This window comes from Anas acuta, chromosome Z (genome assembly GCF_963932015.1).
Source record: "Anas acuta chromosome Z, bAnaAcu1.1, whole genome shotgun sequence".
Taxonomy (NCBI): Eukaryota; Metazoa; Chordata; class Aves; order Anseriformes; family Anatidae; genus Anas; species Anas acuta.
In genome coordinates, this window is record NC_089017.1 from 7,539,282 (window position 1) to 7,560,378 (window position 21,097).

At 37.5% G+C, this 21,097-nt stretch overlaps 1 protein-coding gene across 4 annotated transcripts in view; it reads right to left on the reverse strand.

The window, feature by feature from the left end:
* Positions 1-21,097, reverse strand: part of PRLR (prolactin receptor) — a 169,035-nt gene that overhangs the window by 22,898 nt on the left and 125,040 nt on the right. For 3 of the 4 annotated variants that reach the window (XM_068666367.1, XM_068666366.1, XM_068666368.1), the window contains 3 exons: positions 8,042-8,110; positions 2,609-2,722; positions 1,457-1,589 (listed from right to left, as the gene is read on the reverse strand). In XM_068666367.1, the coding sequence (XP_068522468.1) occupies positions 1,457-1,589; positions 2,609-2,678 (203 nt within the window). In that variant the 5' untranslated portion in view covers positions 2,679-2,722; positions 8,042-8,110. Of the gene's footprint in view, positions 1-1,456; positions 1,590-2,608; positions 2,723-8,041; positions 8,111-12,477; positions 12,633-21,097 lie in introns of those variants that run through there. The other variant, XM_068666365.1, reaches the window with a different exon arrangement.

Here is a 21,097-nt window from a genome sequence, read left to right on the forward strand (position 1 = left end):
CTATGCATCACTAATAACAAAGCCTTTCAATATCCAGGTAGTTTTGTCTGGGTTCACAAAGCAAAGATATAAGTATATCTGAGAGACAATAAAGGTAACTATGGCTCAGATCTGGAGTGCTTGGCAATGCCTAGTTTTCAGCACATCTAATAAAACTGACAAGCATCTATCACTGTCTCCAGATGGGGCAGTTCTGGGCTGTGACATGTGACTTAAGAGGCTCAAAATAAGTTCTGTTCTGATCGAAACTGAAACATATGGATTTTCATAAAATAAAAGCTCCACAGATATGCTCACTACAGATGAGGGGAGCATCATCTTTCTCTGGTTACTGTTGATTGTGGTAACTTTATTAAAAATTGTAACTTTCTTGATCAATTAATGCATATGATCTGGAGCTGGTTTAATTTAAGCAGGGAAGTCTGAGGCTTTACCTTATCTATTCTGAACCTCACTGGATTTATTCAAAAAGATTCAATATCTGAGCCTCCATGCTTGCTTGGATGTGTTCTTAGACCTCTTTTTTTCAGGAAGAATGGGCATTTATACAAAGAAGCACAGGTTAAGCAAAGTAGATAAACACGTACACATTTTATTTGTAAACAGTATGAGGGAGTCACAGATTTACCAAAACAGCAAGTTTTGAGATGCAACACCCACACCTGGTTTTATTCCATTTTGTGAACAACCAGGCTGGCTACGAATGCAGAAGGGGATGTAAAGTCTCTCAGATTTTGTCCAGATGTGGGTTCGCTGTGCATATTAATGGGAAAGTTCCATGACAGGGCCCTGAGGGCACCACCAGCCCTTACTGTCACTGCCCAGCCTCCCCTGGGGCCTCCCCTGACCCTGCCTGTGGCCAAGACCCCACTTCGTCCCACCGCACTAGGGCCGGTCTCCATCTCCCCCCCACCATGCCATGGGCCCCATCAAGACAGCCTTGGCCTGCAGGCTGACACCTCTGCCCAGCCCCACCTTGTCCTGTCCCTGTCCCCATGGTGGTGACCTGTGCCTGGGTCTGCCCCTGGGCTACCCTGCTCAGGGGTGGGATGGGCCCTAGCTGGTGGCCTTGCTTTTTCTGCCCCAGGGAAGCCCCTGCAACCCCCAGGTGGCCTCTGGCCCTCATGGTGCCCTGATACTCCCCTCCTCAGAGAAGGATGCTGTTCAGATAAAAGCTGTGTGCCTTCTGAAAAAGGGACAGGTTATGTCTTTCCCAGTATGTGTTTAGAGCAGGGAAATTAGCTCAGACGAGTTTCAGTAGGGACAGGCTGAAAGTTTGGTATTGGTTGTAGCCATGTTCTTTTCCACCAAGGGAAACCCATTCAACTGTATAGCCCTTGTTGGCTATTTGAGGTGTCACATGGATTCATAAAACTGACTTTCACAAATTAATGTTATAATTCCCTCATTCTGTCATAATCATGACTTGACAACTTACTTATTCATCGCTTTTTACCTGTCCTTGCTGTAGAACAGGGTGTAATTGGTAGGAAGTCCTCCATCTGAACCAGGCTTCCACCAACAAGAAAAGGTTTCCTTTTCTAGAGAACGACATCTTATTATCTTAGGTTTTCCAGGATATGATTGACCTAGAGAAGTGCAGAAATCCAGCTAGTTATATTAGGGTTGGACAATATTTTTTGTTGTAGTTGTTGCTGAATGGCAAATTCAACAAGAAATGCTTGAAAAAAATAATATTATTTGAACCTATGAACTGAATTTGGTAAATAAATCTGCCTGGGAAAAGGGCCGAAACTTTCAGAAAAGTAAATATATATTATCTCAAATTTCTGAAACAGCTTCTAATACTTTGTTACTTCTCTTTGAAAATAAAAATGTCATTTTAACCTAACCTTTGAAAATGTTCAGTAATCTCAAAAATGAATTAAAAAGCATGGAGTCAAATGTATGACTTTTTTTTTTTTTTTTCCTAAAATATCCCAAATCTTTACCTTTGGGTCATCTTAGAATTAAATTTCACCTCCAACTTTGCAACAGAACCAAAATTCCATTATTTGCACAACTCTAAAATTATCACATATTTGGGGTAGATTATAGATATGACAAATTAGAGAAAGAAGGAATCAATGGGATGGATGGAATATTTTGTGTGCTGGCGACCTGTATGTATTCATTAATTATTTGAATATTCCATTATAATCTAGATACATTTTAAAATACTTCCTGTTAAAATTACTTGTCATTAACTTCCAACAAGAAAATAGACCATAAATTTACATATTTTTTGACATGAAGAGCATGTGGCTTTTCAACCTAAGCTTACCTTTACTTCATTAAAGTTCCATACCATATCTCTAATTGTGTTACTATTCAAATGATGCTAATTCCCAAGAAGGTGACAAGGACGGAGTGAGTGCAGGGACGGAGTGAATGCCTTTCATCATCACCACCACTTTATCATTAAATTAATACTATAAAAAGAAAAGAGGACTCAAGCCATTTTCAAAATCTCCATACAAAACTTTAAAAGAATTCAATTTAAATATGTACAGGTTCCAGTGATGGTCAGGATAGATCAGGTAAAGCCTCAGACTTCTAAAGGAAGTGTTTTAAGAAAAACAAGTGTTTCAGGAAGTTTTGTACTTACCAGTCAGTCCCATTGCAGTAAGAGGAAGCAACAATATAATTTGAATTGATGACATCAATTTCTGCTTCATGGTGCCCACTTCCCCCAAGGTGGGAGTATCGGATCAAGGGATCACTGAAAAATATACCATCATGCAACAGTCAATAAAAATATGTAACGTAATATGTATCCATTGGCTTGATCAAAGTTCTTTTTGACTTGCAGCTAATTGATTCTTGTTCTTTCTCAAAGAGGTGCAGCATGAGTTACATTTCCACTTCAGAAGAAGAAAACCTGAACTGAAGAGTAGTAAGTAGATCTTGCTTAAGGTTTTTGAATGGTTAGCAGTGCTGGGATTAGGCTTTCACAGCATTAACTAATCTTGCATATTTATTTGGCATCTTGGGACACAGGATGCTTTTCTTAAAGTTTTAACTTCTGACTCATTAATTTACCTGAGAAATCAGACTCTTAATAATGAAAAATATATGTTTATCCCTGTTAAGATAAAGAAGATCTCAACATTTTTGAACTCTGGAGGTCCTGAAAACAGAAGATAACTAGAAAATATCCACAATTTATACATATGCTTAGGATTTTTGAGCCAATTTCATGACTTCTGAATATTTGGGACTGGCAATGTTGAATTCAGATCACCTGAGCTTAAGAGTGCTACTCATTCTATGTATTCAGCTCATTGTTTTTACTGCATTTAATTTTGCAGGAAAGCAAAAATGCCAAGAACAGAGAAAAGAAACCAAGGGAAAAGTAGTGTAACTTCACAGTTAATTTACCAGGTGGAAACCCAGTACAAGATGCAATTACCCCTCTTTCTTCAGCCTGTAAAGGCCAGAGGCAGTGTTGCAGATCTCAGCTGAAATACAGTGGGAGGGCACCAGCTCTGGAGCCCCAGTGCCTGCAGAGGGCTGACACCACTAGGTGTCCTCAGCATTCAGGTTACAGCTCAGGGTAATCGGGAGCCCCTGGTGCTGCTAAATCTGTTTAGCCTGAAGAAAAAGGCAGAGTATGACTTGAAGCAAACCTCCTGCTTGTCCCACCAACAAACTTCCTGCGTGGAGATGGTGACTGGAGTCTGCTATCAGATTCCCTGTAGCCAACCTTACTCTATGAAACTAAAGAATAACGATTTACTGTCTGAAAAGGAAACTCCTTACCTCATCTTTCCACTCCTACCAAGCACATCCAACGGGTATTTTGTGCTTGAAACCTGTTCAGTGTAGAACAGCGTGAGAACAAGCTGTCTCTTTGCAGAGGAAAAATTCTTTGTGGTTTATCAGATGACTCAATTTTCATTATGCAATTCATTTTCTGTATCAAGAAACTACAACCCATCAGCACAGAAATGTTTCTCAAGCGCACAGCCAAATGAAGTATCAGTCAATTTAACTGATTCTAAAATGTGTTTATTGTGGACGAAGTGCTAAAGAACCACAGTCAGCTACACTTTCATAGGCTTTGTCTGAATATCCAGGCACACTTCATTTACGCAACTGAGCTACACTGCAGAATTGCATCTGTGTTGATTTTAAACTTCCTTACAGCAAACTGTGCATAGAGTGTCAATGTAGAGCGCACCATTTAAATATAAACTCCAGTATTGTGTAATCACATGCAAATTTTATGTCTGTAAACAAACTGCAGGCCCAACTGTTAGTGTTTAACTTCTGAAATGAGCTGAAAACTTGGTGTTATGTAATGCAGAATGCTGACCACTGAGTTCATGCAAGGAAGAAGCATGTTCTTCTCAAGGTGAAATACTGAACTATAAACAGTAACCATTTCATGTACATATGATAACACAATATTTCATCATTATAACAAACAAACAAACAAACAAACAAGAGTTGAATCTTTGCAAAATATAGCACTTTCAAACTGAGACTAATACTATGCTTCCCTATAGGTAAATTATACATGTTATTTTATTTTATTTTATTTTATTTTACAGACACATCTTTTCTGTGTGATGAAAGATAGAGAGGCATCACCAAGAAAGAGCTGAAGCAGAGCACACTACAAGGAAAGTAGGATCATTTTGGAAACTGAATACCCAAAGAATCAAATTAACAGAAATAGGGTGAAATTAATTAATTTGTAAACAAGTATTTTTTTCCTAGGATCATTTGTTGTTTAAAAATGAGATGATCATGAGCCACTTCTGTGATGTGGCTGTGAAAAAGAACAGGGGAGATACAGTGGAGGGTTATGGACTTGTTACTGCCCCATACTAAATGTATGGGACATAAAAACTCCATATGCAGGGAAAAAAACAACAACAACAACAACAAAAAAAAAACAAAACAAAACAAAAAAAAAAAAACATACACACAACTAAATAAACAGGTTAACATAGAATGGATATAGAAAACTACTGATATGAGAAGGGAACACAGAGGCTGTCTCATGACTGAGATTTAAAGAACTGGCTTCTTACTCCTTTCAAGGATATGGTTGTCTTCTATAGGCATACCAGGGGACTAGAATCAAAAGAGGGAATGTAAGAATGTATGAACTCTACAAAATGTTGAAACAAGAATAAATGGATGTAATTAGTTCCAAAAATTAGGGGAAAAAAATGACAGCAATCAATTTCTGGAATAGTCTTCCAGAAGCAAAAATCCCATTTAGTTTTCCCAGGAAGTCAGATGTATTATGAAATATATATGCCATGGTTGTTTGTGATAGCTGGGAAGTGGGCTTTATGATCCAATATGTGCTTTCTTGGCTATTTCAATGCAATTTATATACCTTGAATTATTAGTAGATAGAAAACTGTGCACAAGCATGAGATGGTTGGATATCCTACTTTACATTCAGAATTTAATGCTTTCAAAATATTTTCTGTTAAAGAATTATGAGAACCTCTGGTTATTCGATCATAAATATGTCCTTAAAAGCATCTAAGAAAAGCATCATTCTATTTGACATTTGTATTACTTTCTAAAGGATCGTCAGCAGCAGCAGAGCAGTGGCCAGGAGGCTCCAGGCATATTAGCCATATTCCATTTGTTCCAGTGCCTGTGTTTCCATGGTTGCTTGGTATTTGGTATTTTTGGTGCAGATATTTCTTATAAGGCCTCTGAAGAGATCTCTTGTTTTTAAAAATACTTGCTTTAATAGAAAAAAATAATGTCCACTTTGTTGTAACTATATCAAAAGGGTACCTTCCCTATATCTGACTTGAAAATCTTTTCATAAAAGGATAACTGGTACTAATGAATATGCTGTAGGGAATGACTCTCTTTTTGGACTGAATACTTTCTTTTATAAGGGCTACAGTGGACACTGATTTGCTAGAACATCATGCAAAACCAAGGCTAAAGTAACTGATAATTAAAAATCATATGCCTCCTTTTTGAAGGTTTTGATTTAGTTCCAACAAAGTTATTACATTCCGACATTGTAGTTGAAGTTCTTCCTTTTAACACAACTGTTATGCAGCCTTCAATAGCTGCATATTGAACACCCCAAAATTGTGCAGCTGGATGCGGACAGAAATCATTACCAAAGTATTAGAAATCACAGAAAAAAGTAGTGTTATATATTACTGTAAAATAACCCTACTGTGTAATTAATAATAATATGAAATTTTAGCATTGAAAACACTGCTTATATTGCAGCTAGATGAAGCTGGAAGTTAAATACCATTACTGAATCTGGTGGTGCTGTGAAGCAGGGTTGAGAGATTGTCCTTGTCCTACTTTATTTGTAGCTCTTGTTGTGTGCTGATAGATACATTTCTCGAGACTGACAGAGAAGTCTTTACCTAGTTCTGCACAAATGGAAATATTTCTATCTGTGCTATTTTCAGGCTTGCAGGAAGGGGAAACAATTGCACTGCATCCACTGTCAATGGTATTCTGTCCATCACAGGCTTTGTTTGTGCTGCCAAAGGGATCTAAAGCCCGAAGTGCTCTACCAATCCATACTGAACAAGATTCACATTCTGACTCGTTAGGATGATAAATAATGCTCGTCTCTCAGGCCTAGGGGAAGGCAATTTAAGGAGTCTCAAAACACCACAGTTCATTATCATTTGAAAGAGTGAAGTACAGCTGTGTGAAACCAAATACCAATAAAGAACAGAATAAAGCAAGAAATGTGGCAGTTTGCTATACCATCCAGAATCCTACTGGCCTGTAGCTGAATGCTGAATATTCATTCCACTATTCTGTGGACATCGCATGAGTCTGCCTTCCTATGCTGAGTTCTTATGCCAACACTGATGACTTACGTCCCTAACGGTGATTTAGGCATAGCTATCGTTGGGTGTGTTTCTGAATGATGGTGGTTGGCATCATACTGAAAACTAAAGGTGTGCATGTGCAGTGTGTTCTGGGCTCTGCTCTCCCACCCTGCATGAGACCTAACTGGAAGTCTCCAACTTCTAAGTCCCTCAGGCAACCTTCATGGAGGTATATGAGCTCTCGAGAAGGCAGGCAGTTCAGACATGCCTCTGATCTACATTTCTTGAGACTAATTCCAGGTGGCTACTTCTAGCATGTAGGTTTTGTTGGCTGCTTTGCAGAGACGCATCAAGTTAATTTCTTGGGACCATGCACTTCATATTTTTGTGTTGTGTAACCTGAAGGCACCTATACCTTCCTTTAGATTTCACCTAAAAAGCCTGTATCAGGTTTTCTAATATGTTTTTTCCTAAGTTCCTCTCAAATAAATCTTGTCCTAAGGACCCTTTGTAGTCCTTTTGTAGTCCAGGATGATGAGTAGAGTAACTTTGTTCACTGATGCGGAAAAGACAAAATCATGAAAGCCCATACTCCTGAAAATATTTTATATACGCAAGTCACTCTCAAAGTATTTATGCACCTAACCTAATCTATGCCTATTGATTTTACAGAACTGAGCCTGGAGTTCTTTTTAAAAGTCTCAGCATCTAAACTGACATGACAGGCCAAGACAACTGGAAGAAAGCACCACTCTCCCTCCTTTACAGAGTGGGAACCAATACAGAAAAAGATTAAGTGCTTTGCTCAAAATCAGACTAGACATGGACAAGCTAAAAACTGATCCTTTCTCACTATCTTTTTCCCCCCAGAACATCACCAATTCCACCTTTGTAAAACCATAAAACTGTTAAACATGATCTATCTAACAATGGTAATTTTCCTCCACCAGTCTCATGGCTCTCAAAGATTCTGTTTTCTTCTGGTGGTCTGTGTGGTTAATCATATTTCATGATTTTTATCTGTATAGAATTCTTTTCAGACCAGAAAAGTATAAGCTGTAAGGAGAAAAATTTTAGAGACTGAAAATTAGAATTGAAGTTAGAACTTGAAAATTTCTCTTTAAATATGGTGGAAATGCATCTCAACCAATTGCTAAGTCCTACTCCACAGTCATTATCCTACTGTGACACTTTTAATTATTATTTATACATAGCATATTCATGAAATATAAATTCTAATTTCCTACCTAAAGGATTCATGTATGCAAGGAAGATTTTTGTTCGTGTCTTTGGTGAATGTCAGATCACTTGATAATCTGCAAGAAAAAAAAGAGTAGTTCCAGGATTAGTATATTACTGGAAGTATTGCTACTTTATTCATAAAACACAAAGAGGAAAAAAAAAAGAAACAAAAAACCCTGTTCATTAGGTGATTCAGATACTGACAGTCCAAGTCAATACATTTAAACATTGAGAGCAGTAGCAACTATTGTAAAATACCGTGTTACTGTACAGTCTTTCCATTATCTGTTTCAGTAAGAGCATAATTTTCGGTTTTAGCAATTTAGGATGCAGCCCAGCTTTACTAGTAGATTGTGCTAGGTTATATGATTAAAAGCTAATCACCATATACACAAAAGCCGGGACAGGATCAGATGAAAAATGACGGGGTGGGGGGAGGAACCCTGGCAATCTAATCAGTGAAAATGGGGCACAGGGAATCGGCTACGCCTAAGACTACCAAAGAAAACAATCAGCCCATTGTCCCTTGTGCAGAACCCACCAGGAGGAGTCAACCAAACAAATTCCCTTCCCAGTACATGTTGCTGAGGGATGATGGTATAGCACTCATTAAGGGATGCATCGAGAAAAGGATTTGGGGAATGTGGCAGTCTTATTAAGGGATAGTGGAAGGACAAACAGCAGGGAAAGGAAGGGATCAGAGTGGACTGGGGGCAAACAAGCATGAGAAAACAAGGAGAAGAGGGGAATAAAGGGGCCAGTCAAGTGTAAGCTTGCCTGACTGGGATGTGTGCCTGATCACCATAGCCTACCCTATACCCTCATTAAGTTCTATTTCTGTTGTCTGGGTGTGCTCTGCGCGGGGTGGGTGCATTTGTGTCCTGGTGAACTTCCAGCTAGATTAGTCGGTGAGGAGGGTGAGAGTTCTGAGTGGGATTGCAAACCTCTGGGCTCATGTGCAACTCCCCAGCAACTGGGGACATCAGTGGACGTGGTGCCAGCTACTGGGTGTACAGCCAACCTAACACCAGCCACCGGAGTGGTCCACGTTTTGTGCAAATACACGCACATACAAATCTCTAGCACGTTGGGAGCAGATGCTCAGTTTTGTTACTGGCAGGCCCTGAGGACATGGATGCGCAGCAGTCTCAAATCTATTGAGCTACCTGACTCAGCTACCTCTAATGGACTGAAATTCAGTGGTTTATTAAAAGAGCCACTGTGTGCAGTTAACTCTTCTTTGTCATCCCATTTGACTACACTCTGCTGTTAAGAAATAGTCTAGATCAGCTTCACTGGGCAATTTATCTGCCACGGCAAGAAAAACTATACATTAAATTACTAACTCCATCATCCTATTTCTTATGAAATGTCTCTCTTTAAACAGTTTGAAACAATAGAGTATTTTACAACTAACATTGAGAATGGTCTGGATTTGCCCAGAGACCAGGTGGGAAGCTGTATTACTCAGTTACCAGGGTATTCTTTTGTTTGGCTCCATTTCAGTAAAGCTAATAAGAACAATAAAAATACCATGAAATCATCTGGCAGCTAGACACTATGCCGTTACAGAGGAACAGATTTAATTGAGGGCAATAAACAATTTATTTTTTATGTGCATATATAAAATGGCATAGATAACATACAACTGAATATGGCAAAAATATGTTTGCACTGAAGTTACTCAACTGTGGCATAAGGTGAAAAGTAGTTCAAAGATGGAGCTCAGTGAATTTTTTCCTGTTTTAAGGAGGACAGGAATCTGATAATCAGTTTCAGAGCTGGGAATAGAGTTTGACTCAAGGTTGGCTAAATAAAGAATTTCTCCCAAAATACAAGATGCCTTGTAGATCTTGATCATGTCATAAAGACTTTTTAAAAATGAAGCAATTATTCCGCATTTAAGAGAAAGTCTAGTTCTAACAGAAAACACATAGTTATGATTGCTAAATTAAAAATTTTGAAAATCACTTTTTCCTGCAGTCTGCTATGTTTAGAAATAAACCTTCCTCCACTTTTTCAGATTTCTGTAACTTATAATTACAAAAAAAAAAAAAAAAAAAAAAAGTTCAACCCTGTCACCAAATTTTATTCTTCTGTCGTGACTGCTTTCATCAGGAAGTGATACCACGAACTAGTGACAGATCCCTGTGTAATATGACTGACTTAAAAAGGTCAATTTTACTACAGCTACGCTAGTAGCTGTATAGTAGCTACTGGATTGTTTGTATCTCAGTGCTCAGAAAGGTTAATGATAGAATTGGTCATATCACTGGCATAATCCAGAACAAAGACACTCAACCAAGGTATTTCTGTATCAAATTGCTATAATCTTACTTATTATTATAGCCCTGAGAAGAAAGACAGAATCCGACCGTGTTAAATAGAGTACTAAGAAGAATTCATGTTCCTGAATAACTGAAAAATAACAAAAAATACAAAGTAGAAGAAAGGGATATAACAAACAGGTCAAAACAAGAATATTTTTGTTTTGAAACTAAAGATTATTTTCATTACCAAAAATAAATAAATAAATAAAAATATCCCATAAAATGGAAACTGCCTACGAAGAACAAGTTTTGGAAAATCTTCACTTTAGATTGTCAAAAAATCTTTTTTGACTAAAAGCAATGCATGCAGATTTTCAAAATTCTAAAAGTAATAAATATCACCAAATAACTTCCAACAGAAAACATTTTGTTTTGAAATTTTCTAACAGAACATTTTTTGAAATCTAAGTAGAGTATGCAAATAATTTTAGCTCATTAATAACTTTTTTTTTTTCCATGAAAACATGTGATGTTAAATTTCTGATAATCTTCAATTATACACAGAATTTCAACAACGAATGCAATGGCATGAATTCTTTTACTATCCTCATATTTTTGGTGACATGCTAGAATGAGTAAAACTTTTCAGGAAGCAGAGGAACAAGACTTTGGAAGTAGTAAAGGAAACATAATAACAAAGAAAATTGTGAAAGATTTGTGGAGTGAATATGAGGGAAAACTGTAATACAGAAGGACAGAGAACTGGGAAATAACAAATAAAAAGTTGGCAGTGGGCAGTAAAGGGTTAGATAAAAGTGTAGTTTAAAATATATTCTAGTACCCCCTTTGATTTTCAAAGCTTCTTCCACTGGATTCTACCCTAGATAACATCTTTTTTGTGAACATGTGATGGGGTTGAGCAGAGGAGAAAAAAATCTCTAGATCTTAGTGCCTGCAAGCATCAGTATGGTAATGCTGAAGAAAGCTGTGACCTTAGCTCTAGCACAGACTTATTCTCTGTCATTGAAACAGCCCCTTTTGGCTGAAGTCTCTCTTCAAAGCCTTATGATTGTGGTAAGGCTGTAATAGAAGGAACCTGGCTGCAGGGGAAAAAAATCTTTTTCTTCAATCACAAATATACTCAATAATTAACAATAGCAGCGGGAGCGGAGAAAACTATTGAAAAAATAATTGTTTTGCTGTTACAATGTTCTCTTTTTCAGGAGGTCCTCAGTACGAGGTCATAAAAGCAGCTGTTTCTTTGTCTTTTTCTAAGTATATGCTGTACACTTAAACATGTACCGCTTAAGTGACTGTAGAGTTGCTCCATAAAAGAACGCAACTACCAAAAAGTACTACTCCAACCAAACTGGTATAAACTCTCAATGTACTATGATCTGTGAACAAGAACATTTCCCAAGCATATTTCCCAAGCTTCAAACTTGATAGAAGAGCTTCGTAGTTGCATGCTGAAGGCTGCTAATGCCACATACGGATGAAATGGCACACTGGTTAGCTAAGGTAATGAAATCCCTTATCCCGGTCTAAAATTGAGATAATTTTTTTTTACAATTATTTGAGAGAAACAGCTGACAATAATGTGAATAAAACAATATTTAACCTTCAACCTTCATTTTACCAAGCTTAAAACAATTAATCTTTTTGCACTGCTGACTTAAAGCATTATATTCCCTTTAATATTAGAACTATGTGGATATGCAGGGAGGTATCTTTATCCCACCTAGCTCTAATCTTGTTGGAATTTTGTAGATATTCTCCGGCACCTAAATCCTAAATAGACTAGAGTTTAACTCATTTTATACAATTATTTTCTGCAGGTGTTTAGATAGCTGGTGTTAATCCCTAATGTGAGTAGAAACCACATAATTTCTTATTATAGAAAATCAAATGCTCATATTACTCTGACCTCCTAGAGAGCCAGACTGGTAAAGTATCAATACTGCTGTATCACAACCCTGTTGAATTCCACCTAGATGCTCATCTTGTAGCAAAACTGTCTTTATTTAATTACAGGTTTGCAGGGAAGAAAATACCAAACTCCTAAAAGCTAAGATATGCATCTCTGAGGGAACTGAATTCATCCTTTAGTCAGCAGTATGATTTTCCCTTCTTATTTCTGCATGATAAACTGAATGAAGTATAGCACTGACCTGATCTACCCCCCATCTTCATCCCAGGCTGTTACTCCTTGGAGATTCTCAGACATGGTGAAATGTATTTTGGATTCTTCGTTTGTTTTGTAAGAATAAGGAAATGACCCTGAGGTTGTAGGCTGTGAGACTTTTATGTACTTGTTTACGGAATTAAAACTTACACTGCAATCTCCAGAGGTTAAAGGTAAATTTATTAATGTATTCATTCATTAACCCGTTCATACATTAACTCACTCGTTCTGTTCCTTTGAAGATGAAAGGACAGTGCTGTGTTGCCTACTGATGAATGCATTTCCAGCAGGTGATGCTTGCACCCCTGACAGGGAAAAATGAAACATGCCAAGAAACTACTTGAAGAAATCCATTTTGCAAAGACAGAGGCATCGTCATTGTGAAGCAAATGCAAACAGATGGCTTCATGAATAAAGAATAATTAAAAACAGAATATTGGGTTTCAGGCTATGGATAGTGTTTAGTTTTAACAGACTAAGGACATAAGCCTCTCCCTTACCTCTGCTGTAATAACAAATATGTCAAATTATATTTAACATGAATGTTTCAGTTGGCCCGACTCCTCTGTGGAGTTAGTACATTCCTTTATTAAATAATGAAGAAATAGCTCAGAATTTGGAGAAGAAAAGCTTTCATGGAATAAAAAATACATAGTCTACTGAAGTAAAATTGATTTTAACACTTTTCTTCTGTATGTTTGTTTTATTTGGTGATTACAAAAAACACAACTGCAACTGAAATGAAGGGCATTTTGCTATAGCATGTATCAATGCATCAGGCTACATCTGATTTTTCAGCAAATGTTCTTGATTCACTCTTTACTGTGACTTGATTCAGCAACTGTGAATTTTTTCTTTGCACTCAGTCTCAGAATGGACCCATGGTGTGTATTGTAATTATCTGCTTTTATACACTGATATACACGGTCATGACTTTATCTTGGAACAAGCTCTGGAGTTCTGTCCCTTTAAAGTGGCACACTTATTCAACATGATATAACCCCCATTCACGTTAGGGCTAAGGGGGAAGGTATGAAGATAGAGTAGTGAAGGGGTCACTTCAGAGCTTTTTGCAAGCAGAATGATCTGATTTTCATGTAAAAGAAAACTGACTGAAATGCAGAAGTCTTGTGAACTGCAGGTGGACAAAGACAACTTTTTACACCAAAGCGTCTGAAATGTCAGATGCACATGCTTTATTTGGATAAAAGATATCTCACAAAAATGTCAAAAAAAAAAAAAAAGAAAAAAAAAAAAAGAGAGAGAGAGAGAGAGAGAGAGAGAAAGTATGAAGGTCATAAACCTGAAACATCATCAATACTTTTAGAAGTATTTGTTATTTACATGGAATCCAAGAGAGGACATAAGCAGTAGGAACCTTCATGCCTGGCCTTGGTATAGTGGATTTCATGGTAAATTGCAGCAAACTAGTAAATGTTACTAACAGCTGAAATAATTTTAAGCATGGTAATTTAGACCACTGGAAATCAGCCATTAGCCTCTGTAATTAACATCAGTCCACTTTGTTTTATATCCCATTACAATCAACATTTATTACCCAACCATAGTTACCCAATCATATTTCAGATGGTAATAAAATTCATTTTGTGTTTAATCCACAACATTGCTTCCATAATCCCCGAAATAAAAACCTTATGCTGACATTTAAGCACATAGAAATGGCAGGAGGAAAAAAAGCTGTAACTGTCGGTTTTACTTTACATAATAACACAGCACAGGCTTTTAAGTCCTTGCTTACACAAAGACTGACCTTTTCACTTGATATAAAAGTCATATTTATTGAAACTTGGATCCACACCTTCAATCATTATTGTTACCTGCATCTTTTCATGTTGAATTTCCAGTGGTGCCTTTTACAGTCTTATGCCTGCATCTTGGCTGCACATCCTACTTAGAAACATATTTTATATAATGCCAATGGAAAAAATGTTGAAGAATAGCACAGCCATGTTTTAAACTGCTCTTTTTATTTAATCCTTGATTTGCTTCACTGAAACTACGTCTGATATATATTTGACACTGTTTGGTAGACACTCACTGGTACCAGACTTGCAAATCTGATGCAGACAGTTTAAAGGGACATGACAAAATCCTTGAGCCTGAACAGTCAGGCTTCTGTCTCCCTTAAGATCTTCTTCCATTTGAAAACTTTGGGCCTCTCAGAGTGAAGAGGGGCCCCTCCAGAAGAAAAGGATGGGTACAACCCGACAAGTCTGCCCATATAACACTCTTGGGTGGCTACCATCAGCACTCCGAACAAAGCATCTCAAGTACACACAAACTATTAATGCTCTAAGACCCAGCCAGGAGAGCAGGTAAAAGAGGCTGCTGGTGCCTTTCCTTCCTCCCCCCTAAAGTTTTGTCCCAAGTGCAGCTCAGAGAGCACAGGAGAGTCAGCTTGTAAAGCTGCTATCTGGATGAAGAGCAGGTTTTTTGATTGCCTCAAGGTAGTCTTTCAAGACAGTGCAAATACCAATAGGACCTTAAAAGGGCAAATTAGTTGCAGACAGTATGGATTGGTGAATAACACACTTAGAAATCTTTAGATGTAAACACATATTTTAGAAATAAATCCACCAAGTGACTCACAGAAGTCCATTGGATTATACGGAGCTTTTCAGTGTACTGCTTTTCTGCTTTTCTTGCTCAGATTTATCAAACTGATATTTACCTCATTTTCAGAGCCCTAGCTGCCTGTAAACATTTGCCATCCTACTTTTCATTTACACAGCTATCTTTTCTGAAGCATGCTGACTGGTAGAAAAATTACCAGCTGTTCAGTACCACAGATCTATTCTTTTTCATAGTTAAATGCTGCTGATTAAAATACACTAAGAATATACTTAGTTCAACAGCTACCTCTGCCACTTTCCTAAACTGCTTCAGACATTTACTGTTAATGAAGTAACATGCTGCTGCACATCTTATTTGTCCTTTCCAGACTATGTTCTGAGCTACTCAGGACAGGTACCAAGAATTACAGATTGAGAGCCATGGGCATACAGATCTGAACACAACCATTAACCTCATGTTATCATCCTTCTACAGAAGCTGTAAGTACATTATGAGTGTTGTAGCATCCTATACAGACAAGAGATAAGCAATGTCCCAGTGACGGAAGGTTAAACAAGCACAGTACCATTTAGCCACATCTCAAACCTCTGTTTTATCTTTGATATGAAAACCAAATTGACTGGATGCGTTTTTTAAGAGATTGCTGGTACACTCCTCCTCCAGCGATGCAAAAGCACACAGGTTCTGCAAGTTGCTGATGGGCACCGCTTTTCAAAGACTACTCCTCTACTTCTGTTCCCAACTCTAGTGTAATTGCCCAATTCTTTTATTGCTCAAACAAAATTAATTCTTTGGTGGGTGAAACTGGTACTTGAAAGTTTTTAAGTATGCAAAGATGCAGCTGAAAAGAAAAGGTCACTGGCTCTTTTTCAGTCCTCAAAAGCTCTGATATGAGAAAGACTGTTTACTTTATCCCTGAGTATGCCTAGAACAGTTTCACAATTGTGTGTGGAGTAGCATACACAAGCAGAGCATCTCCAAATAAACACATACACAATAACAACCGTGTTGCTATACAAAGTGTGAACATTTATCCTTAGGATGAACATTTGTTTATGAACCTAAGCTCACTCCTTTTCATTTCAATACTCAATCCCAAATCACCTTCTTGGTTTCAAATCATTTTCAACATTCAAAATCGTAAACAAATTATGTGATTCATTTTACAGAATCACAATCTGAGCACATACTTTATACGACTTGATAAGTATGTAGATTTCCTTTTAGCATAGTATTAAAGCTCTATTGTATGTCAATTATGTATTCATGGGAAAATTGCAAATAGCCAGATGCAAGAAGAAAGCAGTCTTAAGATCTTATGTGTGGTAAAGGCAAGACTCTCCTACTGAGGCACATGATATTAGGGCCACCTGTTTTTCAGGAATCTTTTGTTATCCTGTTTCTCCCTGTGATGAATTTTATATGCACAAGATACCATTAATACTGTATTTTCTTTACACACATATCTATATATGACAATTTCACCTGTTAAAACTATCTCACCCTAATGAGAATTTCACAGGCTGGTCAGATTTTGTATTTCAGTGTTATTGTCAAGCATAAGTTCTAAGAATGATATGCTTGTAATTCACATGGCTCAGCAAAAAAGCACATGTCCTCAATACTTTACTAAGCTATCTGTATGAACCTCTTTACTCTTTTGAGTCCTATTGATCTGAAGTTCCTTTCCAATATATCTCAATCTCCTCTGTGAAGATTTAATGGGAAATGCACATTGCTCTGTTTATTTTTATTTCTGTAATGCTAAGTATTATGGCATCTCAGGATTTTTTTCAATACAGTACCTACAAAATATGAACTGCTGCATGTGAAATATTCTGTATCAGGTGGAGTCTTAAAGCAGTAGCAGCTAAATAGAGGCAAATTACTGCAAAAAAAAATTACATATTAATTCCTTCTTTGACACAATCTTTGCTCAAATTCTTGAAGAAGCAAGCATCCCCCTGCAGGAATTGGAATGTATAGTAGCAGCCTCTCAAGGTCAGTTTTGCTATGGGGCTGAATTCACCAGTACACGCTCTGATATTAAATCAATGTTATTACACTGAATGCATACATTTTTGCCCACAGTGCATTTAGTAATTAGGTATAACCAGTCCATTACTAGAAATTAAAGTGGTAGGAAATTATTTATGCTTTTGGTACCATGACAGGAGAAATACTCTAGATCGTGGGCTACATGCATCAGTTGTATAAGCAAACAATCAGCAGGAAGTACAGCTAGCACTGCTAATATCATTATCTTTAAAAAAAAAATTACTCAGTAATGCAGGTCATAACTGTTAAAATCAGAGTAATTTCTGCAAGCTGTCTGTCAGCTTGGAGACCTGCTGCTGCTACTTAAGACCTAAATCTATATTTAGTTTCCTTAGTGAAAGCATAGGTTGCAAAGTACAAATCTGTGGATAGGAGAAGGAAATAAATTTCAAGGGTGGAAAACCATGGAGGACACCAAGCCTTCCAGATATTGTCCCAGAGGCAGAAAAGACAGAAGTGTTGGGAAACAAGTGCATGTTCTGCTGGTGAAGGTGAACTAGAACTCAGCTCCAGAGTTCTATTCCTGTCCCTGCTGACAGCTTAGTCTCCTGTATTGGACAGCTCTTTCACACCTGCAAAATGCAGACACCAAATCTCACAGAGATGTGAATCTTTTAAATCACATTTATAATATCAATGTTGATAAAATGAATTCCCAAGATACTCTGAGGTCTTTAGATTGAAAGCAGAAAAATTCGTAGTAGCAATTTAGTTATAAGTAATTGTAAAAAAAATATATATAATAAATAAATAAATAAATAAATAATCCAAGTAATTGTAAAAAAAAATAAAAAAAATCCAGGAATTTTCAAAAAAAATGCAAATAACCACAGCATGGACGAGGCTGGGAGGAACCTTTGGAGGTTTTCTAGTCCACCACACCACTGCTTGAAGCAGGATCAACTAAAGCAGGCTGCCCAGCGTCATGTCCAGTTGGGTTTTGAGTATCTCCAAGACAGAGGCTCTACAACCTCTCCGTTGTATAGTCATAACCTCTCAGCCCATTCAACCATTTTACTGCCCTTGTAAAAAAGGTTTTTTCTTACATTTAAGGGGCATTTCCTGTATTTTAAGTTGTGCCCATTGCTGCTTGCCTTCTCATTGGATACCACTGAGAAGAGCCTGGCTCCAACTTCTTCACTTCCCCCCTATCACATATATATACATATCAGTAAGATCCCCCTGGGCCTGCTGTTCTCCAGGCTGAACACTGCCAGCACTCTCAGACCTTCCTTATATAAGAAATATGCCAGTACCTTAATTATCTTGGTGCTCCTTTGCTGGATTCACTCCAGTATGTCCATGTGTTTCTTGTACCAGGGAGCCCAGAAGTGGACACAACACTCTGGATACTTTTACCCTTAAGACCCTTCAGGACAACATTCCAAAAACAGAGCTAAAATATATTACTAATTCCATTTATTAGGGAGAGATTATGAAGCCAGTTCTGAAATAAACTGCGCTAGAGCTCCGCTATGCTCATTTTCCACTGGTGAACATGTATAAGAACTGGCACTGAAGTTCAGGAAATTCTGGTTCTAATCCTGAATCTCTTTTTATTTTCTTTTATATGATATTTTTCCATTAGTCAAATTCTGACTCCTTTTTTAGAGGAGCTGTGCTCATAACAAGAGCAGCAGCCAATGACCGAATTCCTTTACAAACCACTTTATTTTTGACTTTACAGCCAAACCATTAAATAAACCATACAAATTCTCAACCTGGGAACACACTGTCATTCTTCAGAAAGTTCATTTGCTTGTGTTTGGCTAACTGCATGGAAAATAAATGCTTTGTCATTATTTATTTATTTATTTATTTTTTCATATCCCTCCATTAGTATGCAGGTTGGTAATCCCCAGCAAGGTTAATATGTCTGGTATTTCTCTTTGAGTGATTGCACTGAAATTACATCCTAGAACACTTCATTAGCTATCACTTTACAAAAAGCTCAGAGTGACAGCACACTTCACATTACTGAGGAACATAATTCTTTGTCCTTTCTAGCACCTATATAATATGAATGCCTATGTTTTTTTCCTCCAGCTTTAATTATATTACAGTGTTTGACATTAAAACCCAGCAAAACCTCTGACTTATATGATGAAAGTAGTACAAGCTTATAAAGTCTGGGTGGAGTATCTGACTAAGGACATTGTGAATTGGGGAGATGGGCTCTGTGCCAGCTGTGATAATAGCAGAATGGAATAAGACAATTCTTGTCCTGGATTTTGTAATGATTTTTTTTTTTCCATCCTTCTCAAGACAGGAGATGAGGTTTGAGTCATAGACAGCTGGTATGAAACAAAATTATTTTCAAGTAGTTCCATTTTACACCTTTGCTGAGTAGTGCCAGGATGTGATGAGTGCCTTAGAGATACTGCTTCTTCTTTATCCCCTGAGTTGCACCAAATATTTCTTGCCCATTTTTTGCTGACACTTTGTGCCCTTGAATAAAATAAGTCTGTAATTCTAAGAGAACAAAAGCTCTTTCAGAAACAGTTTTGCAATAGTGAGTCAACAGGAGTTAAGTTCTAAAACGTGGCAATAACACATTATTAAAGCAGAGACCAGCATGGAAAAAAACATGTTATTCTTTGAGCAGTGGAATTAATAAAGCCTGATTCTCTTTGTTTCACCTTTCCACTGTAATACCAGCTTCCTCCCTCCTGACATCCTCCATGGTACTCCACTGGCTAACAGGCAGAAAGGATGGAGCTCATGGGGTGGCTTCTATATGAGACATGCTGACTGCCCAACTGACTTTTGCCTAGTGGAATATAACGTTAATGAAATTCTGCACAATGTTCCTACAACACAAGGAGGGGCACTAATTAGGGTCTCTCTCTTTTCCATTCATTTGGCAATTTTCATTAAATAACTGTACATTTCCTTTCTTTCTGTAAGAATGTACAATTTCCATTCTTTCTGTAAGAATGTTCAATTCTGTACATTCTTTGGTAATTCTATCCTCTTTTAAATGTGATTTAAACTGGGCAACAGGATAATATGCTATTGGAGGGAATAGGGACTATAGATTATGAGATCAGTCAGCCTCACTTCCTTAGTAAACCAAACAAAAAGCAGTTTCATCCAGCAGAATCTCCAATGATTATTTTGTAATTTTAGAATGGTTTTGATTTTATTTTTCTGAGGCTGTTTAGTGTAACATACAAGAAGAGATCTAGTCAGCAGAAAGCACAGTATTTTACAGCAGCAACCCAGAAGAATCTGCAAGACAGCCTGGATGTGAAGTCATATCTGAAAAGTGATCTGCTGCTTAAGATGCAGGGTGGTTCTATACTTCTACAGTAGCTAAGAAAGAGAGTGAATAACAAAGGATTTGGGCGACTAATCAAGAACTGTCCTTGAGCCATGTCCAGCTTGGTCTGCTGGTGATAAATTCACAAAGAAACATCAGAGAGGCTGGCCAATATTTTTATTTGGTTAAAAGGCAAAGGGAAATGTTTGCAGATGTAGATTCATGGGTAATCAACACAAAGAGGATAGATAAAGTTATCTTTTCAGATGAGATTAGGCAGTATATTTGTGGAGGAAGAGCAAAAGATCAAGAGTAGACCTCTGTAAAGGAAGAAGAGAGAAGTAGCTGAAGTAGTCAGAAGAAGTACGGTAGACAGAGATAAAAGGAAAATATTCCAACACCTGTTTTGTGTATGTGTGTGTGTGCACACACATCCAGAAGGCAGGGGAGGCTGAGGAAGAAGAGAAGTTGTGGGAGAAAAGGGAGAAAGCAACATCTCTTTTGCAATTCTTTTTATAGAGAAATCAATTACTCAGCAATTTAATTGGTATTTCATAAGCTTTGTATTAAACCATGAAAGCTTGCATAGGAGAGCTTGTGGAGTCACCATCCTTGGAGACTGAAATCCGCCAACTATCCATGTTTCTCAAATTAGACATGCAGAAGCATATCTTTGTTTAACTTTCCACTC